This window comes from Anopheles stephensi, chromosome 2 (genome assembly GCF_013141755.1).
Source record: "Anopheles stephensi strain Indian chromosome 2, UCI_ANSTEP_V1.0, whole genome shotgun sequence".
Taxonomy (NCBI): domain Eukaryota; kingdom Metazoa; phylum Arthropoda; class Insecta; order Diptera; family Culicidae; genus Anopheles; species Anopheles stephensi.
The window spans coordinates 31,867,304-31,892,318 of record NC_050202.1 but is presented as its reverse complement, the minus strand read 5'-3'; the positions used below and the strand labels follow the sequence as shown (position 1 = coordinate 31,892,318).

Below are 25,015 nucleotides of genomic sequence, written 5' to 3'. Positions count from 1 at the left end.
CCAGATCTAGAAATCACTGTGGAGCAGTCAATACATGTGATCAAGGAATGCCAAACTCAAATTAGCGCACGAAAAGACCTCATATATTGTGGTTAGCTCTCATAGAACTAAACAGCATAGCAGCATCCGTATCGGCGGAACGGTGGTACAGTCTACGCAGACTCTAAAATACTTAGGTGTCATCATTGATGATCGACTCACATGGACACAACATATTAAATTTGCTATCGAGAAAACAACGCAGATGATGAACGTTCTCGTGCAAATGATGCCAAACCTTGTAGGACCTCGAGCCAGTAGAAGGAGAGTGGTTGCTTTAGTGGTGGCAGCTGCGGTTCGATATGGTGCAACCTGTTCGAATCCAGCGCTCCTCGATAAACTCTGAAGGTGTTCTTCAGGAAGCTGATTCAACGAGTATGTAGCGCTTTTCGCAGGGTATCTCACGATTCGTGCTGCGTAGTTGCAGGAATGATCCAACTGCATCTCTTGATTGCAGAAGATGCTCGTTGTTACGTGTTGTGAAGCTGGCAGTGACTTTCACAGCGCTAGAAGGACAAAGCATGAGGTATCTCTTCAACCTGCAGGAGTGGAATGTTTCTCCACACGGTGCTTAGACACGCTAACTCATCCCTCGAATTTCCTCAACTGCTACCAGGACACGGCTTCTATCTAGACCCTCCAAAAAATAAAGCTGATAAAAGAGGCTAACTCCCTGAATGCACAGATGACAGGGAGACACCTGACTATGTCTTCATGGTATGTCCGAGGATCCGCGCAGCACGTCCCCGAATGAATAGCCAAGTGGACATTGAAGTGACTTTGGAAAACATCATATCATGAACGTGTTCCAGTCGCAAGAATTGGATCGTCATTGCCGAAACGATTCGAAATTTAACGTCTCGCTAGCAACAAAAACGCAAACGAATCGAAAGAGATCTGGTGCGTGTTGAGGCTGGTCCAGGTGCTCAACCAGATTTTAGCCAGAAAATCCGTCTCATTAGCGGTAACTCCAGCTTATGCTAGTACTCCTATGGAGGAGCGTACCATCGCTGCAGGCAGTAGTTTGATGCTGGACTCTGGAAGAGTCTCATTTAGCTCTCTCAGTACCCAGCGGTGGTTGTGAAGCTAAGACGACTGACTACCCTAACCAAGTAGTCATAGCAAGACGCCGTCTATACGTCTATACTTCTCATTTCCGAAGTAAATAATATCCTAGCTTACCCTAGGGGATGGTCTTCGCCTAAGGCATCGTGGATCTCTGTGTGCAGAATTACTCCATGAACAAAGAAAGGGACTTTGAACGTCTCCTTCTTTGATAAGATACGGCATTGATACCAAACTGAATAGTAAGTTGCAACCTGATCAGGAATGTTGCTGCGAAGTGGTTTGTTTCTTCTACTATTTGCCCACGCTCACACAAACTTCATGTAAGTTAAACAACTCCTGTTTAAATTCATCGTTACTATTGTATTCCGTGTTTTTGAGTCTACAAGACACTCGTCTGAAATAATCTTATGAAGTTTATATCGTGTTGGTGTACGGACACGAGCTTATACTAGAAGCGAAAGTATAAGAGGATTGTATTTAATCAAGCTCATGCCACATTCACAATTTCTAACCATATCGCAGATACCACCTGCTGCAGAAATCTCGAAACTAATCCTGCCAATCCATTATCCCGGCCGTTCTGGCGGACACATCCACGTCATCATTCTATCTCAATTTGAATCTACAACAACTCCGCTGTCCATGTATACATCCTTAAAAGACTTTACCGACTGGGTTCTTAAACCGGAGCCTTGCAAACCTCATTCGTTACACAATACTGGGATACATATCGTAGTGCTGGTCATTGTAACGCCCGCTCCTTTGCCATACCATGGAGCCAAAAATCTTTCTTCTCGAACGCGGGTCTCAGAGGCATATGTGGGTACTAGGACTTCAAATATTTCAACAAGTCTCAAATACTTCCGTCGGGACAGGAGAATTTTGAGTGGAGAGATGCTTCAGATTTGGTAAAAAATTGTAACCATACGTACCGTAATGTGAATGATAGTATCCTTGCCATAATTTTTGTTTTGTTTGGCATAACCAAAATGGCTCCCATGAAACCGTCTCAATTCGATACACATCAGCCGTACGTACGGGGGACCGAACCGGAGAGTCCTGTGAATGAACAGCACTGCTCCCACTAGACCACTGAACATACTGGATCTTCCGAACCACTTGTACTACTGAATCGTACTTTGTAGAAGCTAGTAATCGTATCTATAAACACTGCATTGTTCATCAATTTCCTGCTTCTTTCACGAAATACTTGATGGGCTTGCACACCGAACCGATTTAGAAAGACATACGGCACATACGGAAGTACTAATTACACACAAAAAATACACTTTCATCCAATTATCACACAAAATAACATTAAAAAGCGTGCCGTACGGGAAGAGAGCGTTCGTTGTTTGAATGTGTGCTTTTTTATATTTCGCCCCAACGTTTGTTTTCGCCCGAACGCCAAGCTATATACAGGTATATCGGCACGCTGTATTCGATGTTCGCTGTTCAGTCGGGCAAAACAATAATTTTTTGTCCGGAAAATAAAACAGTTTCTACTAACAAAACATTCAAATGATGTTCTAGAATACCAAACTGTTGAATAATTCTGAAGAATTTAATGTAATTTTGCTTCTGTCCATGGAAAAATTGCCTCTATTAACCTTGCGCTGTATGCAAATGTTCGTGCATCAGGCTCGTTTTTGGCCAGTTGACAGTTGAGAGCAATGTCGTGAACCAAGCTGAATAATTCCAGTGTGAATTATGTGATGCTTTTGTCCTAAAATGCCATCAAAGCACGCTCCTGCGATAAAAATAAGATTCAGAATCATTCATCATTGATATTTGTCATTTATTTCGTGACAAGGGTTGATTTGCCATACTTTTTTGATATGTAGCTTTCGGTGTGAAATCGATCGCAAACGTCAAACAGAGTTTCGGAATGTTTCAAAGAAAAGAGCACTGTGTTGCCACCTTCCCGTGACCCATTTTGGACAAAATCAACACCTGCCGGTTAGTGAAATCTGTGACGAAGTGAGAAAATATAAACATTTGCTATGTAAATTGTTCTCCCGCTAGCTGCGTCTGGTACTGGACTGTTAGAGAAGCGGACAAACGTACGGGAAGCGCATCGTGAATTTCCCCGGACGAGTAGAAGCAACAGTCGCGCAATTCGGGGTGTGCGTACACGAGCGAAGGTTCCAATAGGTTGCTCGTCTTTGTCGTGATCGACCGAAGACAATTTTCCGAGGCGTGCAAGATCTGCCGTTTGTTTCGTGTGAAAAGTCACGCACGCGTTCGATAGGCGCTTTTGGATTGCCCTTTTTCAGCCACCCGGAAGCAATTGGCTGGGAAGCTAGTGTGAAAAGCAAAACGGCGTTCGAAGCGAGCGAAGACGGTGGCGGAATTGGCATTCGTGCGGTGCATGAGCAAAAAGTCACGCCGAACCATCGTCGCGGGAGGATCTTCGGGAGGGACACGCATACACACACAAACACCACGTCGCATGATAGAATCCTCGCCCAAATCTTGATGCAAAGCGAACAATCACTGCAACAACGATGGACGAAACATATCTGAAGAATCTCGAAACGGCGGCCCACATTATCATGGTAGGTGGAAATGTAAATCGAGCTGCTCGAGAATCGGCCCGAAGACGGTGTGCGGTGGGGAACGGGGGCAAGGAATAACAAAGGAACAGCCCGAGGACCTTGGAATGCGTGCGCGGTGCGTGTTGTTATGGGGTCTGCTCGGCGCAAAGAAAATCGATAGTTCGTTGTTTTGCTTGCTCCGCCCAGCTCCGCCAAATCCCGATCCGAGAGTCCTTTGCTTTCTTCGCAAGCAAACATTTCTTTGTTTTGATTGCATCTCTTTTCGGCCTGTAACTGTTTGGTCGGGTTTGGTCCTTCCAGCCACGAAACTACGCTGTTCGTAGTAATAGCTTACGTGTTTTCATTTTCGTTTGTTTTTTTCTCTTCTCATGCTAGGCCCCGCCAAATTCCATCACAAATCAGCAGCGCCAGGAATCGGAGCAAATTTTTACTACCTTCCGAAAGACGAAAACCCCGTACGCGCTGTGCCAGGCGATCCTGGAAAAGTCGTCCGTCGATTTGGTACTGTTCGAGGCGGCCGACGTGCTGAAGAAAACCGTGGTTGGGGAATGGAAATTTATCGCCGAACAGGACCGGGCCTCGTTACGTCAGTACCTGCTGAACTACGTCATCCAGCGCGATGTTCCGGTTTTCATACGGGACAAGCTGCTGCAGGTCGTGGCCATTATGATCAAACGCGCCAGCCTCGAAGATCATGGGGCGGAGCGTGGCCAGATATTGGAAGAAACCCGGAAGATGCTGACGTCGGGTGAGTTGAAGCAGCAAATTCTAAGCTGCAGCATTATGCTGGCCATTTTGGAAGAGTACTGCAACATCGTCCGTTCGGATGATACCGGGCTCAACACGCTGGAGCACTTCAAAGCGAAGAAACAGTTTGAGGATTCGGATCTGCTGAAAACGTTCTGCATGACGCTGCAAGCAATGGTAGACATCGTGAATAGCTTCGACACATCCAACACCATGCAGATGTATCTGTTCAAGCAGTTGCTTACCGTGATGGAAACGGTGCTGACCTGGGGCTTCTTGCTGCCCAACCTGAGGAACGTCCGTGTGCGACACTCGCTCTCCAAGAGCATCATCGACACGTCGGAAACGGTTACGAAGGCGCTGCATGCCCCTCCGCTTCGACTGCAGGCCCAATGGAAAAGTGTCATCTTTGACCCGAAGGTGCTGGAAGTGTTCTTTCACACGTACTGGAAGCTGCGCGAGATAGAGGATTTGCAGCCGAAAGCGCTCACCTGCATCTTACAGCTGTCCACCCTGCGGGGACCGATTATCACGGAAAACATCGACGAAAGTATGACCTATCTGGCGAACTATTTGACACACTTTCTATCATTAATGACCAAGTAAGTAAGCGCATTCCGTTCCGGATAAGGCTTTTGACTCCTTACTGACAATCTGTATTGCCTTTTGTTCCAGCATCGAAATCAAAGACAAGGAAGCGTACAGTTTTTCGCTAATCCTCCGCAAGCTGTTTCAATTTTTGCCCACGGACATGCTCAAGATGCTGCCGAACTCACTGTTCGACGCGTCCATGCAGCAGTGCTTCACGCTCACGATGAAATTCTTCGAACAATCGGCCGCGGAAGAATCGGTTGCCCCGGACGAGGCCCTGTACGTTGACGCGCTGAGTAACATGCTCGGCATATGGTTGGCATTTTTCGACGATAAACGAAACTACCCGATCGAACCGATGCTGCCGTACATAATGCAAATGTTCGAAAAGTACGTCCAGTGCCATCTGGCTCCACCGCAGGGCATTCGCGGTACGGGCCGGGACGGGGATGGAGGCGAGAACGAAATCACCGACATCGAGGAATCGGACCGGGAACGGTTCAAGGAACAGCTGACCGTGATGGGATTCTTTGGGCGGCAAATTCTGCAACATGCGCTCGGCTTGTTGGCAAAGCTGCTGGAAGACCGGACGCGCAAGTTGGGCACGCATCTGCATATGCTGCACGCATCCCAATCGCTTTCCATCTCCGACGGGGTAAATTTGGAGAATTTGTTCGAAGACTTGCACTGGTTGCTGCTGATCAGTGGACACGTGATAGCGATGGAATCGGTCGGCGAAACGCCGATGATACCGGAACCGATACTGACATTCTGCAAACAACAGGTTGACTCCGGCGCAACGGATGTGACGAACAGTTTGAAGCTGTTGGCCTCCCCGAACCAGGACATCCAGGAGCTACCGAACGCTGAAACGAACGTGGATCCGGTCATTCGTCTGATGGCGGCCGGATTTCGATTGTGTGAGCTGGAAAAGACTGCTATCGAGGTGCGCATGTATCAGTTCCTGAGTCCCGAGCTGAGCGCTACCACCATGTGGTTTCTGCGACACTGGTGCGGTACGTACGTGATGTCCAGCTACGAACCGACCGCCACGCACATCTTCGCGAACGCGTTCGGATTCGGTACGGCCGGAGCACTTTGGGTGATCAACTATCTGCTGAACAAGATCTGCTTGAACGCTCAACACCTGCGAGCGGAACCGGCCGTCATGGAGGAAACGATCGAGCTCTTGCTGGCGCTACAACGGAACCGCTACCGAGCGCAAACCATATTCAACTCCGAATACTTCCGTTCGATATGTGATTTGAAGAGCTTCGAGCTTCCGCTGACGGTAAAGCGAAAGCTGCTCCGCGGGTTCGTTACGATTGGCGGTAGTATAGAGGGTGAAGAAGTGCGTATGGAGTACATCATGCGCATCGTGCAGGGGACGAAGGAGAAGTTTAACCTGCTGCAGAGCACCCTGCAGCAGAACGCGCACGTGCATCAGAGCGAACAGTTTAAGCAAAAGGTGATCGAAGTGCTGGAGGAAACGATCGGTTGCGTGGAGGGAGCGTACGACAATCTGATCATGATGCTGTTTACCGAAATCGAACCGATCTGCAAGCAGCTAAGCACGTTCATGTCCGTGTACAGGAACGACACGGTACGTACTGCATGGGATGCACGGAACACCCGAACGTATTTGAATGCCACTGACATCCTTCAGTGTTTAATCTAATGCTTTTTGTGCTTGTCTAACACGCAGGTTATTGTGGAGCTTGTACTGGAATTGCTAAACGAACTGGAACGATCGGCTGAGGTGAAGGAAGTGCGCGCGGCGCTACATCAGTACAGCATGGATGTGGTCGGTGTGTACGTGAAGAACAACAGCAACCGTATTTCGCTCGATCCCACCAACAACGAACGGGATCCGCAGGATTTGATCCTCATTTTAAAACTCATTCACGGCATCAGCGCCAGCCGGGTGGGAAATAATGAGGAAACGCTCCAGCAAGCGTCGGACGTTTGTATCTTCGGGCTGACAAACATTGTGCCGATGATTACGTCGGAGTTGATTCGCTACCCGGAGCTATGCTATCAGTACTACATCACAATCACATCGTTTGTCGATTCCAAACCTCATGTGGTAAGCCGGGCGCATGAAAAGGGGACTCTACATGATGCTAATACTGCTTCGTTTTCGATTGCAGGTGCCAGCGTTACATCCCGACTTCCTGAAGCAGCTCGTCGCCTCGGTCGAGCTTGGCCTAACCTCGTTCACGTCCGAGGTGGAGCTAAAGTGTGTCGAATTCATCGAAGCCTTTGCGCAGGTTGTCCGGCTGCACGATAATCGGGAATCGCTCGTCTCACAGCTGCTACAGTCCCTCCTGAAGCTGATGCTGGACATGACGATTGGGCAGAAGATCGATTGGAACAATACGAGCGATTGGTACAAGGCAATGTTTACGGTGATTTGCTGCTTTCCGCAAACGTTCAAGGACATGATACAGAGCTTCCTGCAGGAGCACGTGGACAGCAGCACCGACAAGGCGAAGGAAATGATTGGCGAGAGTCTGGTGCGGCTGAATCAGATCGAGTTCATCAACCTGCGGCTGATGAAGATACGATTCGTCGACTGGTACGATCGGTTCGTGTCGCTGGTAAGTCTTATGTATAAGAAGTAAAGGTAAAGGACGGCAGCGGGAGGAGAAGGGTGCCGGAGGGAAGTGTGTAACACCAATCTTATCGAGCGGAAGGATGGCAAATGTTAAACACCCTGCTTTTTGTTCATATTTTATAAATACATTTTTTTCTGTATCGCTGTAATGTTGGAAGATTTGAAGAAGGCAAAGCTAGTGGAAGCTGTATTTAACTGTATCGTTCGTCGCTTGATTTGACGAGTTGGTTTATCTCACACTGTACACAGTTCCTTTCGTCTTTGTATGTGAACTTTAGCATGCTAGCAACTCTGGCCGGTTTAGGGATAGTACGTGAGTAAAAGCGATGAAATTTTATTAGATATGGATGAAACGGTGCAACTAGTCCCGGACCCGCGGTGGAATGCGATGCGATGAAATGACAAACGATTCGATGGAATCCCCGTACGAAAGTATATACAAATTACTAGATAGTGGAACAATACTTAAACTAAAAGATAGCTAGGGGCTTACTTCAATTGTACCGGCACCGGACTTGGGATGGGAAGGATATTATTGTACGAGAGCGCGCATTAAACCGACACGATGATGGAGAAGCATGTGTTTGCTTTCACCAACACACCTTCTCTACACAAAACGGTGTGATACGGCAATTTTTACAAAATGGAAAAGAATCGCACTTGTGCACCTTTCTGTTTGATTAGTTAGATATCATTGTAGGATGTATTTCGAAATCTGCACGTTTTTTCTGCAATACGACGCACGCACACACACACACAGACAAACAAACAGTATCACCCTATGTGAAGGGTTCGAGCGACGAGTCGAAAACTCGAAAACTATAGTCCGTTCTTTACGGTGCGAGCAACATAGATTTAGCAATTAGAAGAAGAAAAAATGCACCCCCCTTTTTCTGAAACACCTCGTCCTCGTTTTTGCTTCCCATACCTACCTACCTATACCTGTATATTAACCGTGTTTGAAGCAAAATGCAATATACTGTTAGGGATTGCGTGGAGCGGGAGCGCACTTATTATTTGGAGCGCAGACCGTAACATTTGGATGAATATTTGATTTTACCTTTCGTCTGCAATGTTGCTCTGTATAGCTTAGTAAGGCAACAAGTAATGTATTCGTTTTGATTTAAAGAGGTAGTACATTCTAGGGGCTTGGTCAGGTGATTTTACTTAGTATAAATGTATGATACAAGTCGCCATTTTCCAGGCAAGAAAAATATAAAACTTTTGCACTTCATTACACCACTGTGCAGTGTGGCAACGCGTCCGACAGCATTTAGCTGAGGGCGGACATCATGGAGGCCCCAACGTTGAAGTTAGAACAAAAGACATATTTTTCCCCTAATCTTCGATAGCTTTCGTTGGATATAGTGGTACGAGGGATTATTTGTGAAATTAAAACATGCAAAATTGACAATGGTTTGAAAAATATGCCATCAACTTTGTTAACACGGGCTCTTTATTATCCTTTCAGAAGTTTTGACTGTCTTGCGAACTTCTGATAAAGCTTATGATAAAGTAAATAATGCAAAGATTATTTTTAAGACAAAAACACCTTTTTTTGAGGCTAGCAGAGTGTACTACATTCTTAAACGGAGTCCTGGAGAACCTGGAAACATCCTGACAAAGCAACACATGATTCGGTGGTGGTTGTGGTTATCGCATGTGTTCAGTTACAGTCTTTACATCTACTTACTATCGGATTCGAACAGTTCCCCGACAGCCGTGTGATGAGCATCGTTAGGTGGGTAGAGCATAAGGCGAACGATTTAGTTGGCGCGCGATTAGTAGGCCAATGAATTAGTGATGTGCAAACTGAGTCAGAATGAGTGAATGAATTATATCTTAGCAATGCATGAGAAGATTTAAATCATTACGAAAAGTTGAGTTGAAAAATCACTTGTGATTTAATTATCCGTGCCGACTAATCACTAACTCACTTCGTTATATCTCACTCACCATGCTTTAACTCACTCACCTCATTTGAACTTACTCACTATGTTTCACTCACTCCATAAATTATAACACGATGGCAAGATAATTTCAGTAATCTTCATTGTTTGAGATAAAAATACACCTGTTTACAGATACAGTCGAATCGCTCACCGTTTGCTTCGACTCCCGAGCTGCCTGCTTCGATTTGCGTGCCATTACCATCGAAAGAGCGACCTTATGGTCGAATCGCATGCCGTTACTATGGAATCACGTGCCGGTAGCTATGGTTTTGGAAATGTTTGCACATTTTAAAGTTGCTGTTTCTTTAGCTACAACTCTTGTTTAGCTACAATTCAAGGATAGTTTTAAATATTAAAGGTAAAGAAAGCAATATTTTAAACTATTTTACACGTGTTTTACATAATGTTTCATAGCAAAAATGAACGATACATACAAACTATTTCATGGAACTCAATGAAAAAATCACATACTGAAAAAGAAAAAATGTAAGCAAATTGCTTCAAGATTTTTCCAAGTTTTCTTCGCCTTTCGAACACGTTCATTAATGTATAGTTTAATGTATAGATCACCAATGAACTCTGAAAAGCTAGCCTTGTTCATCGCTACTGTTTGATGTTGGTATTTTACGACACATTTTCTTGCCATTTATGGTTTATTAGCCGTTTATTCGTATAAAAATGCCGACGAAATGTTTTCTAATGGTAACAGTCTAACCGGACTATTCATTACACCAAATGCTTCATACAGGAGCAATCAAAAATCCATGTATTTCGGCACGTGATTCCATGGTAACGGCAAGTGATTCGGTCGTTATGTCGCGCATTCGATGGAAAGGGCATGCGAATCGAAGCAAGCAGCTCGTGAGTCGAAGTGACTGTAACTGTAAACAGGTGTAATTTAATGCGATATCAAACTCACGAGTAGTGTTCGGTCGTAGTATCGGTAGTAGCACGAGTAGTATCGGTAGTAGCTCTTTTTTAAAGAAGAGAGGACAACTCCTCACTAACATGTGAGAGTTGAGGCGATCCCGGTAGCTCCACACTCACTTAGGGCGAATAGGTCGAAGAGTGCGCTCAGAGCCCTCATTTTACTGAGGCGAGCCCTCCCCCGGTAGCTCTCGAGCTCACTACCCAACACTACTCACGAGTGAGTTAAAACGTAGTGAGTGGGTTAAAAACGTAGTGAGTGAGTTAACACGTAATGAGTTAGTGACTAGTCGGCATGGAGAGTTAAATCATTCTTCGAGATTTAACTTTCAAAGAGTGAGTAAAAGATTTAACTAACTATTCTAACTCATTCACTCTGATTTAACACACGTTGCGGAGTGATTATTCCAATCACTACAATGAATCCGAGCTTTGTCTCTGTGTGTGTGATATTCGATTATGATAGAGCCGAGGATGATCCACAGACTGTGCGGCGTGGCGGAAGAAGTAGCGTAACGAACTGGTGGCTAACTGCCGTTTCCTTTCCAGATTGGTGGCCCTGATGGGAGTTTATAGCTAGTTTTGATATGATAATGATTAGTATTTTCGGATGGTTTAGCGGACTCTTTAGCGGATGAGCGATACTTGGAAAATTAAAAAGGACGACACACGACACTGTTGCGGGCGTGATGATATGGGGGTTTATCGGTATGGATGAGGTATCAGGGAACAATTTTTGTTTTTTTTTTTGTCTTAGGACATGTGGAAGGTCGTTATAAATTCTTTTAAGCAAAGGGGCGGTACATAAAGAGGGAAGAGTTTATGTATTGAGTGGTTTTTAGTGCACAGTTAGGATTTCTGTTCAAAAGATGTGTTATTTTCCTGGATCCCGGTATCCGTAAGTGGATGCAAGATGAATGAGATGTAAATCCGGCAAGATTGAACCGCCACTACAAAACCTACGCCTGTACTACGATTGTCTTTCGTATGCAGCGGAATAAAAGCAAGCAAAGAAAAAACAAACAAAACAATGCAAACGAAAACATCAAAATCTAATCAACACTTTTAAAATTGCATTTGTCGAATAATCAAGCTAATACTGAGTGTGTACTACACCGCTAGTAAAAACGCGCACTGCAAGAATGGGTAAAGCAGTAGTGGGCAAAACAAATTTAAAAAATGGATTGAGTACAAATTACAATACACTCTGAACACGCTCATCGAGGCGCAAAGGATACTATAACAACGCACCACGCTTATGTGTAAGGTAAGGAACAGTCTGACTATAAGGCCACGATCCATGATCGCGATCGCGTGAAAAACTCAAAGGAAGTGTTTCCGCCTGATGTGAGAGTGACAAATGTGCTCATGCAGCAGTTTCGTCCTCGATTTTGGGAAAATGTGAAGGTACGATACGATCAGTTTCTTCGGCAGAGCCAGAGAGATAGAGAGACCTTGCCGTGGGATGCTGGGAATTGTGAGAATAAAGTTTACCGATTGGGCTATACAGATCAATAACAAAGCTAACCGAAAATGCTGGATGTGTGTGTGTTAAGGCTTCCTTTCTACGCGCGATATCGAACGAAAGCATTTGCAGGAGAAACTAACGCACGGATATAGTTTAAAAGCACATATAACATACGCTTTATTATTGCCTTTAGTAGCCGTTACATATCGTCGTAGATTGTTGTACCGGGATGCTGCTATACTATGCGTAAAACAAATAAGTAAGTAAACAGGAGCCATACGCGTTTGTTTTGCATTGTTTGCCAAACAATATTCCCTTCTTCTTTTTCGTTGCTGAATACATTCGGTCAAACGTTAGAAAAGTTTTCTAAAAATGAGCGTGTCTAAAGCTAATGGAGATAACCTAACAAGCTAAACTTATACAATCATCCGTTTCGGCTTTTCCGCTTTCGATTCCCGTAGCCAAAGAGAGCACTATAATTTGCAGCGGTTTGAGGTTTATGGGGGACAAAAAAACCCTCATCCCCAATGCATGTTTTGTGCATGGCTTGCAAGCATCTTTCATTGCTAAGATTCTTAAATAGTTAAATTATTTAACGTTTCCACTGTTATTTGCAAAACAGCAGCTTACTGGTTAGCTCTAAATCTCCTTTCGAGTGCCGTTCATAAGGACGAGTACACCAGATTGGTGACGGCTGTTTGGATGGCATTGAGTCGGCTGGCCGGAAGATTCGCCTCGTCGATTCGCTGTGCCAATGCCTCAAACAGGAGCTGCGTGCTGCTTCGGCGAATGTGGGAGTTGGCTTCCATTTGCACCGCTTCTGCCGCCGACCGGATGATTTTGATGCACTCCGACTCGATAAGATCTAGCTCGCGCTTGCGGCTTCCACTGCTGGCACCGCTCGACAGCTCGTGTGTCCCCGTGGTAAGGCCACGGGATTCGGTTATTGTAAACCGTTCACCTGATACGATTCCGGGACTGAGCGCATCTACGGTGCCAGCCACCGTGGTATCATCGCGCCCGAATGGTCGCGCTAGCGGATGTTCACACTTGATATCTATAAATCTATCCTCGCTGAGATACATGTTCTCTAGGAAGTGGCTGGTAGATCTAGGAAAGGTGTATAAAAACGACTCATAAATGTACGTGTTTTGAGGGGACCGTTACGCGTTCTACTAACAGTGTTGCTTTGCATCCCTGGAGAAATGTCAAGCTGTCGTAGTATCGCCATTTCTTCGGGTGCTCCTCATCTGACGTTCCCCGTGCCGACTGTTCCACGCGGCTCAGCTTGATGTACTTGTCCCGCAAGCTCTTCCACCGTCGCTTGCAAGCATCCACTGAAAGCAAACGTAGCAAACGTGTTGTTACCAGTGCACGTAATGATAAGATGGTGCAGGTTGCGATGCATGTTGGACAATGGCCAACCACAATACGGGCAACGGGAGGGCCAATGTTTACCTGAGGAGTTTAATTCATAGGCAATCTGTTGCCACAGCCGATCCTTGTCCGTTTTCCGTCTGTAGTTCACATTTTTCACATTGTACAGCACCTCATTTGCACGAACTTTTGCTATCAAATCTTCCTCGAAGGTCATTTTTCGGGCTATTTTGTAAACACTGTAAACATTCCTCTATTTGCATACGCTAGCCTGTCAGTGGCGATGTTTTCCAGTTGACAGCAAGCGTTTGCGATGATATTTCAAACCACATCGTAAGCAGGCGATGATTTGTGAATCGAAATTGGCGGTTTCATTTGTGCGACGGCCACGGGACGTTACTTTAAAACCTAATCAATACAGATTTATTGGGAACTTTGGAAAATATATGTACATTCTACACCGACTATCTGCGCTCACACTATGCGCTCTTTCTACAATCTTTCGATAAGTCGCTTGGCTTTGGCAAAAATATAATTTTCAACTATTTAACAGACTACCATTAGCGTGTCAGTGTGTCTGGTATGTCTAGGCTACGGCGCGGACAGCATCCTAACTTTGGCATTGAATTTGGTATCAGCTTTTGAGCATTTTAACACTGGTTATCTGGTACAACGTTAAGAAAATTACACGACAATCATCTCTACTACTGTGTGCTCCCTGCGAGGGACAGAGAGGCACCATATGCTAATGGACCGAGATGCATCACTAGCTATCCTGAACAAGACCTATGTCAATTCGTAGCACACACACATGCACTAATCTACAGAACCTTCGTGTAGTAAGATAACAACAAAACCTGGCCGATTCAACCTAACAAATAGTACTGTTAATGAAATCGTAACAATTTAGCGTAAGTTCCGTTTTCTTGTTCAGCTTGATGTTGTTCAGCTTGTACTTGATGTACTCCTCCACCCAGGACTGTGTCAGGTCGAGATACTTTTCCGGTGGCCCCGGTAGATAGTCACGGAAGCCGAACACCGGTATGGCCGCCTCGATCTGCGTTCCATCGACCCAGTTGTTGTAGCTGTTGATGGTGATGATTTGCAGGTTGTTCTTGAGCGAAGTTCGCCATCCCACGTCAAAGTATTGACCGTTCGATCGGTACCGTTTGATGTTCGTAATGCCATGGTTCTGATTCACATTGCGGTGATACTTTCGACGATCGTAGAATCCGGGACCGATGGTGGGCACAAACAGTAGCCGATAGCTGTCGGCAAACTTCTTCAGCTGGTTCCAGTTCTTCCAGGTAGCGGCATAGTTTGCCCCATTGCTCGGTAGGTACGTGTAGAATCCGTCAAAGCCCGCCCGTCGGATCATGGATTTGTGGTCCTTGGAGGTGATGTGTGCAAGCAAAATAGCGTCATAGTTTGCCCCCCGGATGGTAAGGATTCCGTTGCGACTGAGCAGCCGCTTCCATTCGGGGTCCATTATTCGATACGCTTTGCGTATGTAGAACAGTGGCAATTCGCGCTTTTTCGACAGCACATTGTAGTAGCTCAGTGTGCTGGTCGTCCCAGCCGGCCCTTTGCCGAACCCATCCACAAAGTACTTTATGTTGCTTCGTATACTTTCGATAGTGCGATCGGAGTATTCGAGGATTTCGACCGCTATCTTGAGATCGTACAGATCCGCCACCTTGAAGATCGTGCGCAACAAGTACTCGGAGAAGTTTGGCTGCCAGCCGAGGACCACCGTGCCGATGCCACAGTTCTGGATCTCGTTGAAGTGCTCCCGTATGATCGATTCGCTCGTGTTGTACAGCCGTCGCTTGGGATAGAAGGCAGTGTTGATGATCGGCTCATCGTTCGGCTTAAACGACACGGAGTTGTTTTCGTAAATCCGCGCAATCAACCGATCGCCGGACGGATGCGTTGGACGCGGCTTGTACCATGCTACCGTGCCGTGATAGAAGATCTGTACGTTGCGGTTCAGCGGGAAGGTCCGATTGCGATGCTCCGACGGGGGTACGGTAGCGGTGTGCGGATTGTTGTTGCCCACCAAACGCTTGATTTTGTCCCGGATAATGCGTGCCTTTACCTGGTGCTCGTTGTACTTTTCCGGTATGATGGTTTGGCTGCGCCGCAGCTCGTACGACACAACGTTCTGGTAGCCATCGTTCGGTAGCGAGAGTGGGGCCACTTCCTTTTCCGGTGTGCTGATTGTTGTGTAGAGACAGAATATGAGCAGCAGGAACGATGTTACACCAATCAGGCAGACGAACAGCTTCATCGATTTGATGCTGCTCAGTTTGTGGATTCCTAGAACGGCCATCTTCGGTGGTTGGCGTTTCTGCGAGGATCGGTTCACTTGCTGGACGGTTTTGCGGTGTACATTTTGTACCCAAACTGGGTTGGAAAGTGGAAAATCTTTGGATTACCCAGATGAAGGAGCAGATAGAAATGTTTTCGTGACGGAGGAACTGACAACTGTCCAAACAGGATACGAGGGAAATGGCAAGGAATGGAAGGAAGCAAAGCTGCTAATGCGCATGTGCGCCGATGTTTACGGTGTCCTGCCCGGTGCAGAAGCGTGAGCAGGAGAGCATTGCTTGATGCCTGAAAGCAATTGAAACGGAATAGCTATAAATTTGTTTGTAAACAAATTAATAATGTACTTTTCGAGAGCCTCCGAATCTGTTGCTCTCTGCATGTTGGTGTGTAGCATACCGCTCCATCCAACGTGGGAAATGTCTTATTAATGTTCGCATGACTTTCCTTAAGAAGAAATGTACTGAAAAGCATATTTGGAGTAGTTTTGCAAATTAAAACTCATTTTCCAAAGAAAAATATCCTTCTGTTCAACCGTTTATTTTGTTTTCCGCGGGAGATTTGAATTGTAGTGCTTGCACTTTATTCCGCTAGATGGCAGTAGCAAGCCAACTGTCACGACAAGTAAAGAAAAAAAAAGATTTGTAAACAAAACATTGTGGCCGGGAGGGAAAGCACGTTTTGCTGCTTGTTTAGGGAAGTGACCATAGCAAACTTATAAAATGCCGCAAGACACTAAAAGAATAAATGGGCCAGAAGTTTCCACTTCATATTGGGTCCATTACAAAGCTAATGCAGCGAAAACATTCGAAGATCGTTTGAGTGACGCGATTGGACAGGATGGCAAACGAAAGGATGGTCGCCGGCTGCAGGAAAGCCGCAAATATTGTACGTGCGTTTTGCTGTGTGTTACTGCAACTGTTGCTAAATAATCGTAATTCCGTTCTAGATGCAAAGGTCGGTGTCGTCTCAACGGCCAAAGGATCCGCATACGTTGAGCTGGGTAACACGAAAGTCATAGTGTCCGTGTTCGATCCGCGAGAAATACCGAAGCAGAACAAATTCAACGAACTGGGCGAACTGTTTTGTGATTTTAAGTTTTCTCCTTTTGCCTCGTTGGTGAGGAAAAATCCACAAACAGAGGCTCGGGAACGTAGTATGGCTACGGCGTTGGCAAGCGCTTTGAACCCATCCGTTTGTCGGCATCTGTTTCCCAACCTGCAGATTGATGTGTTTGCCAATGTGCTGGAAGACGATGGATCAGCGTTGTCCGTAGCGATAACTGCTGCCGGGCTTGCGTTGGGTGATGCTTGCATACCGATGTTCGATATAGTGACTGCTGCGACAGCCGGAATCCTAGGCAATCGTATCATCGTTGACCCTACCGCAGAGGAAGAAGCCTTGTGTATGGATGGATACACCGAGAACAATCATGGGCTGGTGATGATAGCGAAGCTGCCAACGTTGGATCAGGTACCGGAGATCCGGCAGTATGGAAGTGTGGATGTGGAAACGCTGTGGGAAACGTGCAAGCAGCTAAACACAAACTGTGCAGACCTGGTCCCGATCGTACAACAGCTGTTGGTGAGCAAAGTGAAGTCTCGCCTTCGAGAGCTCGAGGTAGAAAGTGATGAAGAAAGCGAAAACGGTAAGGACAAAGAGGATAAGACGGACAACAGTTCGGGAGAAGAGAAATGATGTAAAACAATAAAGCAACGCCTTAAACACTCGTAACTTTGATGGTGGGTTAACTTAATTCACGTTTATTCCTAATCTTCCGTCTTCTCTGGTGGAGGACCGCATGGTTGCAGCATTTTCTCCATGATGTTGAACCGGATTCGTGCCTTGGACTCGTTCTCGGCGACCGCATAATAGCTCAGCATATCGTAGTGCCCCAGGTAGCTAGCGAGCGAGTCTCGGTGCTGGTTGGTTAGCCATTCGTACTTTGTGGTGTCCGCATGTCCCGTGCCGATGTACTTGCTTTGCAGATGTTCTAGCTGGCTGTGAATGTTGTACCGGTCACCCATTGTGCAGATATTTCGTGAGTTTTCCGATGTTTCTTATCGAAAAATGATGCTGTGATTGCTCCGAGTGTTGTAAGTTTGTTTACCAGCCGTGTTGTGTTGTTTTCTGCCGTTGTCAGATATGACAGTACACGCATCGGCAGCGCACCAAGTGGCTAGTAGCGAAAGCTGCTGCATCACAGTGGGAACGAAGCTGAATCATTTGTTTTGTATATATCCGTTACGATTTAAAATTTGAATTTAAATTGGAGGAAACTACTGAAAACCTTATTTTAAAACTGATGAACGAGTGTAAAATCTACGGGTAAGACTTCGAGTAGTGAAGATTCCCGGAATACAAATTTTCTTTATCCCGGTGGAGTATCTGTTTAGAAACAACAATATTTGATACTTTCGACCTTGAAAAAACACGATCTACCCAAAAAGCTCTTTTCGGCAGGTTACTTAACAACGTGAAAAGAACAACGATGTAGCACATTCAACCGTAGCAATAAAGAATGGATTGAACCCCTGATGCAAAACCCATTCAATCGAACGTATCATCCCGACAGCTTGAACCTGTGGGAGGGAAAGTTGTTTGCGCAGATGGGTTTTGAAAACATGCGAATGAATAGTTTGTTTATGGTGCTTACGCGAAGCCCAAATGAAATATCTTTCGCATGCACGATCCGTATGAATGCTAGTCGTAGCGATGAGCTGGTTACGTGCAGTAGTGTTAGCATTAATTGCCCTCGGCCTTCCTGTAAGAGCTGAATGGTTCGCTTCGTGCGATCGACAGTTTCAACTGACCAACGTGGCCGATGTAACGTTGAATTCTCCCTTCTACCCGTCGAACTATCCGGCCGGAAGTTCGTGCCGGTTTGTGGTACGTGCCCCGCCCGGATATACAATCCAGGCAACATGTACACTGAACATGGCCAATCCTACTGCCGCGTGTACGACGGACTTTCTGTACGTGTCCACCGAGGGCTTTGTGTCGCCGGTGGGCAGCGAGTATTTCTGCGGCAAGGGACAGATCTCCCGGAGGTCCCTGTTCAACAAGCTGACCATCTCGTACATCTCGTCCAATGCGTCGAATTCGGGATCTTTTACGTGTCGGTTAGTGGTGCAACCACAGGATTGTGATTGCGGCTGGTCCAGAACCGCAAAGATCGTCGGAGGCAGCGAGGCGGGTGTAAACGAGTACACCTCCATGGTGGGACTGCTTGATCCTCTCACGGCGAACGTATTTTGTTCCGGAGTAATAGGTATGTTTAGCAGGGGAATGGTTTAGAGCAGTTTTAACAACATCCGGTTCGTTTCTTAGTGAGTTCCCGGTACGTTCTTACTGCCGCCCACTGTACCCGTACCATCCCAAGCGTGGGTCGTGTGCAAGCTCTTGTCGGAGATCATGACTACCGCACCGGACTGGATACACACTATTCGGCGCTCTACAACATCGAGCAGATCATTGCGCACGAAAACTACAACGAGCAGACCCGCAACAACGATATCGCCCTACTGAAGACGGTCACCGAGATGGACTTCAACCGTGGTGTAGGACCGATCTGTTTGCCCTTCATCTACAGCACGTACAGCTTTGGTGGCCTGCTGGTGGACATTGCCGGCTGGGGTACGACATCCTTCGGTGGTCCGATGAGCACCGTACTGCGCAAGACAACGCTTAGCGTGCTGCAGAACGCGAACTGCTCGGCACCGTACGTTAACGACCAGAAGGTGTGCACCTTTGCCCCAGGCCGTGACTCCTGCCAGTATGATTCGGGTGGCCCACTGTACCTGCGGGGAAGCCAGCGTATGTACACGATCGGGATCATCAGCTACGGGTCGGCTTGTGCCGCTTCGACACCTTCGGTGGCCACCCGCGTTACGTCCTACCTGAGCTGGATGCGTCAAAAAACGCCCGAAGTGTTGTATTGCGTTAAATGAAATCGATTGTTCGTATCGTACGTGTTTATTGATAACAGTAGTTCCATTCGGGTGTGTTGTTCATTATCCACTGCATATAGTACAGAACGTTCGTGCTGACACTGGGCCGATCGGTAGCACACGCGATCCCGTACCCGATCGTACCGATCAGATAGGCTCGCATGTTGTACCCATCGGTGTAGAACAGCGGACCGCCCGAGTCACTCTGGCAGGTGTCTTTGTTCGGGGTAAGTGTGCACAGCTGCTGGGTGGACGAATAGTTGGCGTAGAGCGAAGAACACTGGGTCGGTTGTACCACGGCAAGCGAGACCTTCATCGGAACGTTCGATTTCGGTGCACCGTAATCGAGCGTGCCCCACCCGACCGCCTCCAGCTGAATGCCAACGAAGGATGCCCCGGTGAATTTGATCGGTAAACAGGCAGGACCCACGCCCGGGTTGAACACGATCTCGGTACGTGTACGCACGATCGCGATGTCGTTGCTGCTCGAGGCGGTAGAGCTACTGTATCCCTCGTGGATCTTGATGGAGGCGAGCAGCAACAGTGCGGTGTACGGTGAATCCGAACCGACCGTAATATCGTGCTCTCCGACAAGTAGCGCCAAGTTGGCGATCGATCTTCCCATGTAGCAGTGGGCAGCCGTTATGGCGTGATAGTTCGTTACTGGAAAGACGATTCGTTCATTTAAAGCGAATATCGAAGCATTGGGAATGAGGTTCTTACTGATCGTAGCCCCGCAAAAGATACCCTCGCCACTCTTCGATCCATCCACCAGGGCGGCCATCATGGGAAACTCGTTCACAAGCGTTGCCTCGCCATTTACAATTTTTCTCTGTCAGATGGGAAGAAGATCATGGTTGGAGTTTATTTCTGTTAATTTGACCTCAGGTCAGGTCGCCTACCGTTCGACGTACACCACACTGACACTCGATCTTCGTCGCAGTACAGAAGAATCGTCCACCTTGAGTTGTGGGGGGCACTAGCAGTGCGATCGTCATTCGATTGATGGATGACTGTGTGTTGAGTACACCCGAGCCGCAGTAAGATTGTCCATCGGAGAGGCTGCTTTGTCCGGTCTTGGAAATAACCAGTCTATCAGCGATGCATGATGTGGTCTAGCCAAAAAAAAGGAGGAGAATTTCTTGTGAAGTTGATGGTTTTGTTGATCAGCTAGAGATAAATCTCGCCTGATAAGACACACAGCCGGCACAGCTTACCAATGGAAGCGAAATATCACTGCAGGACAGCGCAACCCGCGAGCCTAGGGTTGTGGTCAACGTCCAACGGCACTGTGTATTGGCCGGATAGAGTCCACCGTAGTACGGTGAGTAAATCGAGTACGACAGCCCGCTTGCAATATCGATCGTGTAGTCACAACCACCGTACTGAGCGTCGGTCACCAGTGCGGCGTCCAGCAGCAGCATGCAAACAAGCCACAGTCCGCCTCCTGCAGCGGGTGTACAGTGAAAAGAGAAAAGTCTTAATTAAATGTTTGTCCCTTGATAAGACGGCGTAAACAATGCGCGGTACTCAGAACTGCATATTATTTAATCATAAATTGATGTTCCACGGCGGTTCCGGAGCGAGATGAGTTTTTTGTTGCTGTTGCTGTTGCTTGTTTGCATTATTCCGCTTACAACTGCCAGGAACGTAATGGAACGTAAAAGCCACAAAAATGTCTCTCGAACAGTTCCGGTTATCGTTGCCCGGTTAGGCTCTCAAACAAACAAACGCTCATTAACCTCAGGTCCGCCGCTTCATTTATCGATCACGATAGAAGGAAGCGATATTTAATTATGATCCGGAAGCCGGTCCCGATGAGAGAATGTCGGCCATCCGGCGGCCATCCTTACCACCCCGTACCCTCCCACTGCCCCGCTAGTGAACGACTATTTACCGAAGGATAATTTTAATTTCATTTTCCGGTTCGCCTTTTTGTGTGCTCGGGAATCTCGAGTCGAGGCTGCTGCTGCTGCTGGTGCTGGTGTCTGTATCTTCCTATTGTTGTCCTGTCTGCTTAGAGCTTTGGCTTCCGTTTGCTGTTAATTTTTGTCTCTTCTTTTAATCAAGGTCACTTTTCCTTCGAGGGATGTACGTTTCCGTTGCTTTCCCACTGCCGGATGCCGAGCACGACAGTGCTTCCGGTGGAACTTATTAGCTTCTTCTTTTTTTTAAGTCATCGCTAGTAGTCGATCTACTTGTTCACCCGGTGATTTTTTGGTTGGGATTTCACTCTCTCTCTCACACACACACACACGCAGCTGGTGTTTTGCTTTTCACTCTCGCCTTTTTTATTCTTTCCCACGCTCGCAGGACAATTCCAGTCCAGTCCTCAATTAAATGTGGAAGGTAGCGAAATGATTTCACTACTGAACCTCTCGGCATAATTTCTTTTGCGTTTATAGCGCAATTCTCTGTCCCAGCCTCCCCGTTCGGGGCAGGTTCCTCGGGATCTTGCCTCGGGACGGATAAAGATAACCGGGGTGATAAGCGGACTCGAGAAGCGTTTATGCTAGAGATGGGTAAAATTAGCAAAGCAGTGGAACTGGTTTCGGAAGGTACTGAAAAAAAAAAACATCAGAATCAGTTCCTGAAAGTAGGTGCAAACGAACATTTCGGAGCCGTCAGAACTATCGGAACTGCCGGAGCAGTTGGAATCGGCGGAACTATTGGATTCGTTGGAACCGATCGGAACTGTTAGAACCGTCTGGAATCGTAGTCGGCATGTATAATGTGAGCCTACATTGGGTAAACCGGTTTGACGATTTTTAAACAGTCGACGATTGGAGCGGTCTGGTGGCCGATGCAACAGCGACGCCGATGTTCACATGACAGGACCGGGGGTCAAATCCCATCCAGACTGCGACTCCCCGTACGAAGGGCTGACTACATTGCTACGGGTAAAATCAAGTCACACAAAGCCAAAAATGGCATGCCGAGACCTCTCGGGGTTGTAATGCCAAGGAAGAAGAATACGGGTCGACGACTTTAATGACGCTTGTCGTTCACGTAAATTGAACACGCAGCGTTCACGTGCAGGATTGTATTGCTGGATCGATACAGTAAAATACAGAAGAATAAAGCAAATCCGACGGTTTCAACTTGTGAAGTGGGGGTCGACCCGACCTACCGGGTCATCCATCCGTAAGCGACCCGGAATCGTTCTGGTCGTATTCCTAGTTCTAACAAGTTCGGCTCCGGGTTCTAACGGCCCGTAGGTTCCGGTCAACCCGTTGGTGCATTCGGGTGTTCGACGAGTTCGGTCTAATCCATGGGCCGACCCGAAATCGTTACTGGTTGACTCGGACTCGTTGCACCCACGGGTCGACCCGAAATCGTTGCACCCACGGGACGAACTTGATTCCTATAGGAACGAAATCGACTCCTGGTCGATCTATGAAAAGAGTCGTATGACCCATCATCACTAGTTTCGGCGGTTGCGGACGGTTTAAACAGTTCCTACAATACCGACATTTCCGTGTACCGACAATTCGATTTCTTTCGAATCTGAACCTGAGTCAAATCGGCCGGAATCGGAATGAAGTCGTGATTGTATTTCAAAGAACCCATCACTAGTAAATGCCGCTGCCGCCGAGGGGTTCGGTTTGTGCTGACACGGGTCACCGTGTTTTGGGATGAATTGGGATTATGGGCAGTGGCACATCCTACTGTGCCAGTCATAAAGATAAAACAAGTAAATATATAGGGAAGGAAGGAATACAAGCAGTGGAAAAAGAAGCGCATCAAATTGATAGTGAGTGAGATTTTATTTGCGCGTTGATGAGGGAATTTTCATTTCATTTTGAAAACGGCAAAACTTCCGCATACTTTTACACATCCTTGCACTCCCGTCCTGCTTAAACCGTTCCGAACCCACTGCCGGAGCACGCCACCGGATGCGGAAGTGTAAATTGAACGAGTGGGAAAGAAAAACTCGTTCCTGGGGCGTTCATGGTGCCGGTGGGCCTCGGAGGGAAAGTTATTTTCCCACTTCCCACTCGTAAGGGTAATAGGCACAGGACGCATATAACTAAGCCCGGGGACCGTGTCGGGGAGTGTTTATAGTTTCGCATAGTTTCTGCACCACGCTACCGCACTCCCGTGTGGATATTGGGTGTGTGCGTGGGCCACATTCTATCACGTGGCGCATGCATGGGGACAGCCACCCAGTGGAATGTGGAACCGGAAGTAAGGAAAAATATTAAAAGGGATAAATGTACAGTCGGAAGCGCACGACGAAAAAGGAAAAGAATACTGTCACAATGAAAGATGGCAAATGTGGGTTTCGTTGTTTAGGAATGGGGTCAAAAAACTATGAAGTACGGTTGTTTTCTGTTCGGTTGGATAAGGTTTGTGATTTTGTTTTGTTGCAACCGCACTTACCTCTCACACTATGATAATCACCCATTTGGGGCTCCCGGGCTTTACCGGGCTGGGAGATGATTTCGGTTGCTCTAATCTTTGAACACGTAAGCTTAAAGCAATACGGTGTGTGTGTGACAGAGCCATTTGAACGTTAACAGATGGTGGTGTGGTGGATGTTGTTGTCGGGGGAAACAGATAAGCCGTTGATGGAGCGAAAGCAACAGCAAAAGCGACAACAATCACAAGTGCTGCCGGTCTCTGTTTTTGATAGAAGAGTTTTGGGGGAGGGAGAAATAATAAATTTTGCATATCATCATGCGTTTGGGATACGCGTTCGAAAAAAAGGTGTCTGACGACTGTGGCCATACAGTGGAGCGCTTTATGTGTTTGACCCAGAATAAAGAAAGGCTCCAAAGATACAGGAACTCAACAGCATGCTCTAGCTGCGTGGCTTTAGTGAGAACAACAAATTGCGAAGAATTATAGGTTGAAACCTTGAGTGGCTTTCTGTTACACCATGTTCAGTGTACGGGACACGGAGAACTTGCGTGTTGTTATTTGAATTGGGCAATTTTAATTAATTTCCTTTTTTCGTGCAACGATCGTGGTATTATTTTTTGGGATTATTAAATGCTAGAAATAGTTACACTGTTTGAATGGGGTCTTTCAGGGCAGGATTTGTTGATTTTGTTTAAATTTTACGTTTTAGAATACAGCCGGCTTTAGTGATGGGTTATACGCCTCTTTCCACGGATCGTCCCAGCGTCGAGTTAGTTCCTATAGGGGTTCGAGTTCGACCCGTAGGTTCAGGTCGACCTGAACCTAGTGCAACGAGTTCGGGTCGATCCATTGGTGCAGCAAAAATTACGCGATTTTGACCCGTAAGTTCGAGAAGAACCCGTTGGTAGAACTCGCTGCATCCCCCGGGACGTACCGGACTCGTTTGAATCCCGAACCTACTGGTCGACCTCGCGAACGCCTTGCTGCACCAACTGTTCGACCAAGATTCGTTGCACCCACGGGTCGAC

General features: G+C 46.9%; 7 protein-coding genes across 7 annotated transcripts; 3 read left to right on the top strand and 4 right to left on the bottom strand.

Moving 5' to 3' along the window:
- The first annotated feature begins 3,037 nt into the window (after positions 1–3,037).
- Positions 3,038–11,670, top strand: LOC118506279 (exportin-4-like). Its single transcript, XM_036043196.1, has 5 exons — positions 3,038–3,665; positions 4,041–5,014; positions 5,088–6,606; positions 6,709–7,089; positions 7,154–11,670. Exons 1-5 carry the CDS (start codon positions 3,615–3,617, stop codon positions 7,625–7,627), a joined length of 3,399 nt encoding a protein of 1,132 aa, XP_035899089.1. The 5' UTR covers positions 3,038–3,614; the 3' UTR covers positions 7,628–11,670.
- A 446-nt stretch (positions 11,671–12,116) lies between these two features.
- On the bottom strand, positions 12,117–13,638 carry LOC118506282. The gene is made up of 3 exons (XM_036043198.1): positions 13,426–13,638; positions 13,148–13,304; positions 12,117–13,077 (listed from the first exon to the last, which is right to left on the bottom strand). The coding sequence occupies exons 1-3, from the start codon at positions 13,559–13,561 to the stop codon at positions 12,630–12,632; spliced, it is 741 nt and encodes a 246-aa protein (XP_035899091.1). The 5' UTR covers positions 13,562–13,638; the 3' UTR covers positions 12,117–12,629.
- Positions 13,639–13,724: 86 nt separating this feature from the next.
- On the bottom strand, positions 13,725–16,041 carry LOC118506280 (glycoprotein endo-alpha-1,2-mannosidase-like). Its single transcript, XM_036043197.1, has one exon. The coding sequence runs from the start codon at positions 15,674–15,676 to the stop codon at positions 14,216–14,218; it is 1,461 nt and encodes a 486-aa protein (XP_035899090.1). The 5' UTR covers positions 15,677–16,041; the 3' UTR covers positions 13,725–14,215.
- Positions 16,042–16,303: 262 nt separating this feature from the next.
- Positions 16,304–17,406, top strand: LOC118503198 (exosome complex component MTR3-like). Its single transcript, XM_036036183.1, has 2 exons — positions 16,304–16,560; positions 16,622–17,406. The coding sequence occupies exons 1-2, from the start codon at positions 16,395–16,397 to the stop codon at positions 17,368–17,370; spliced, it is 915 nt and encodes a 304-aa protein (XP_035892076.1). The 5' UTR covers positions 16,304–16,394; the 3' UTR covers positions 17,371–17,406.
- Position 17,407: 1 nt separating this feature from the next.
- Positions 17,408–17,796, bottom strand: LOC118503199 (splicing factor 3B subunit 5). The gene has a single exon (XM_036036184.1). It carries the CDS (start codon positions 17,697–17,699, stop codon positions 17,442–17,444), a length of 258 nt encoding a protein of 85 aa, XP_035892077.1. The 5' UTR covers positions 17,700–17,796; the 3' UTR covers positions 17,408–17,441.
- A 564-nt stretch (positions 17,797–18,360) lies between these two features.
- LOC118503111 (venom serine protease-like) lies at positions 18,361–19,662 on the top strand. Its single transcript, XM_036036050.1, has 2 exons — positions 18,361–18,943; positions 19,003–19,662. The coding sequence occupies exons 1-2, from the start codon at positions 18,373–18,375 to the stop codon at positions 19,620–19,622; spliced, it is 1,191 nt and encodes a 396-aa protein (XP_035891943.1). The 5' UTR covers positions 18,361–18,372; the 3' UTR covers positions 19,623–19,662.
- Positions 19,615–22,008, bottom strand: LOC118503110 (venom serine protease-like). Its single transcript, XM_036036049.1, has 5 exons — positions 21,520–22,008; positions 20,840–21,069; positions 20,525–20,737; positions 20,346–20,454; positions 19,615–20,285 (listed from the first exon to the last, which is right to left on the bottom strand). Exons 1-5 carry the CDS (start codon positions 21,539–21,541, stop codon positions 19,648–19,650), a joined length of 1,212 nt encoding a protein of 403 aa, XP_035891942.1. The 5' UTR covers positions 21,542–22,008; the 3' UTR covers positions 19,615–19,647.
- Positions 22,009–25,015: the final 3,007 nt, after the last annotated feature.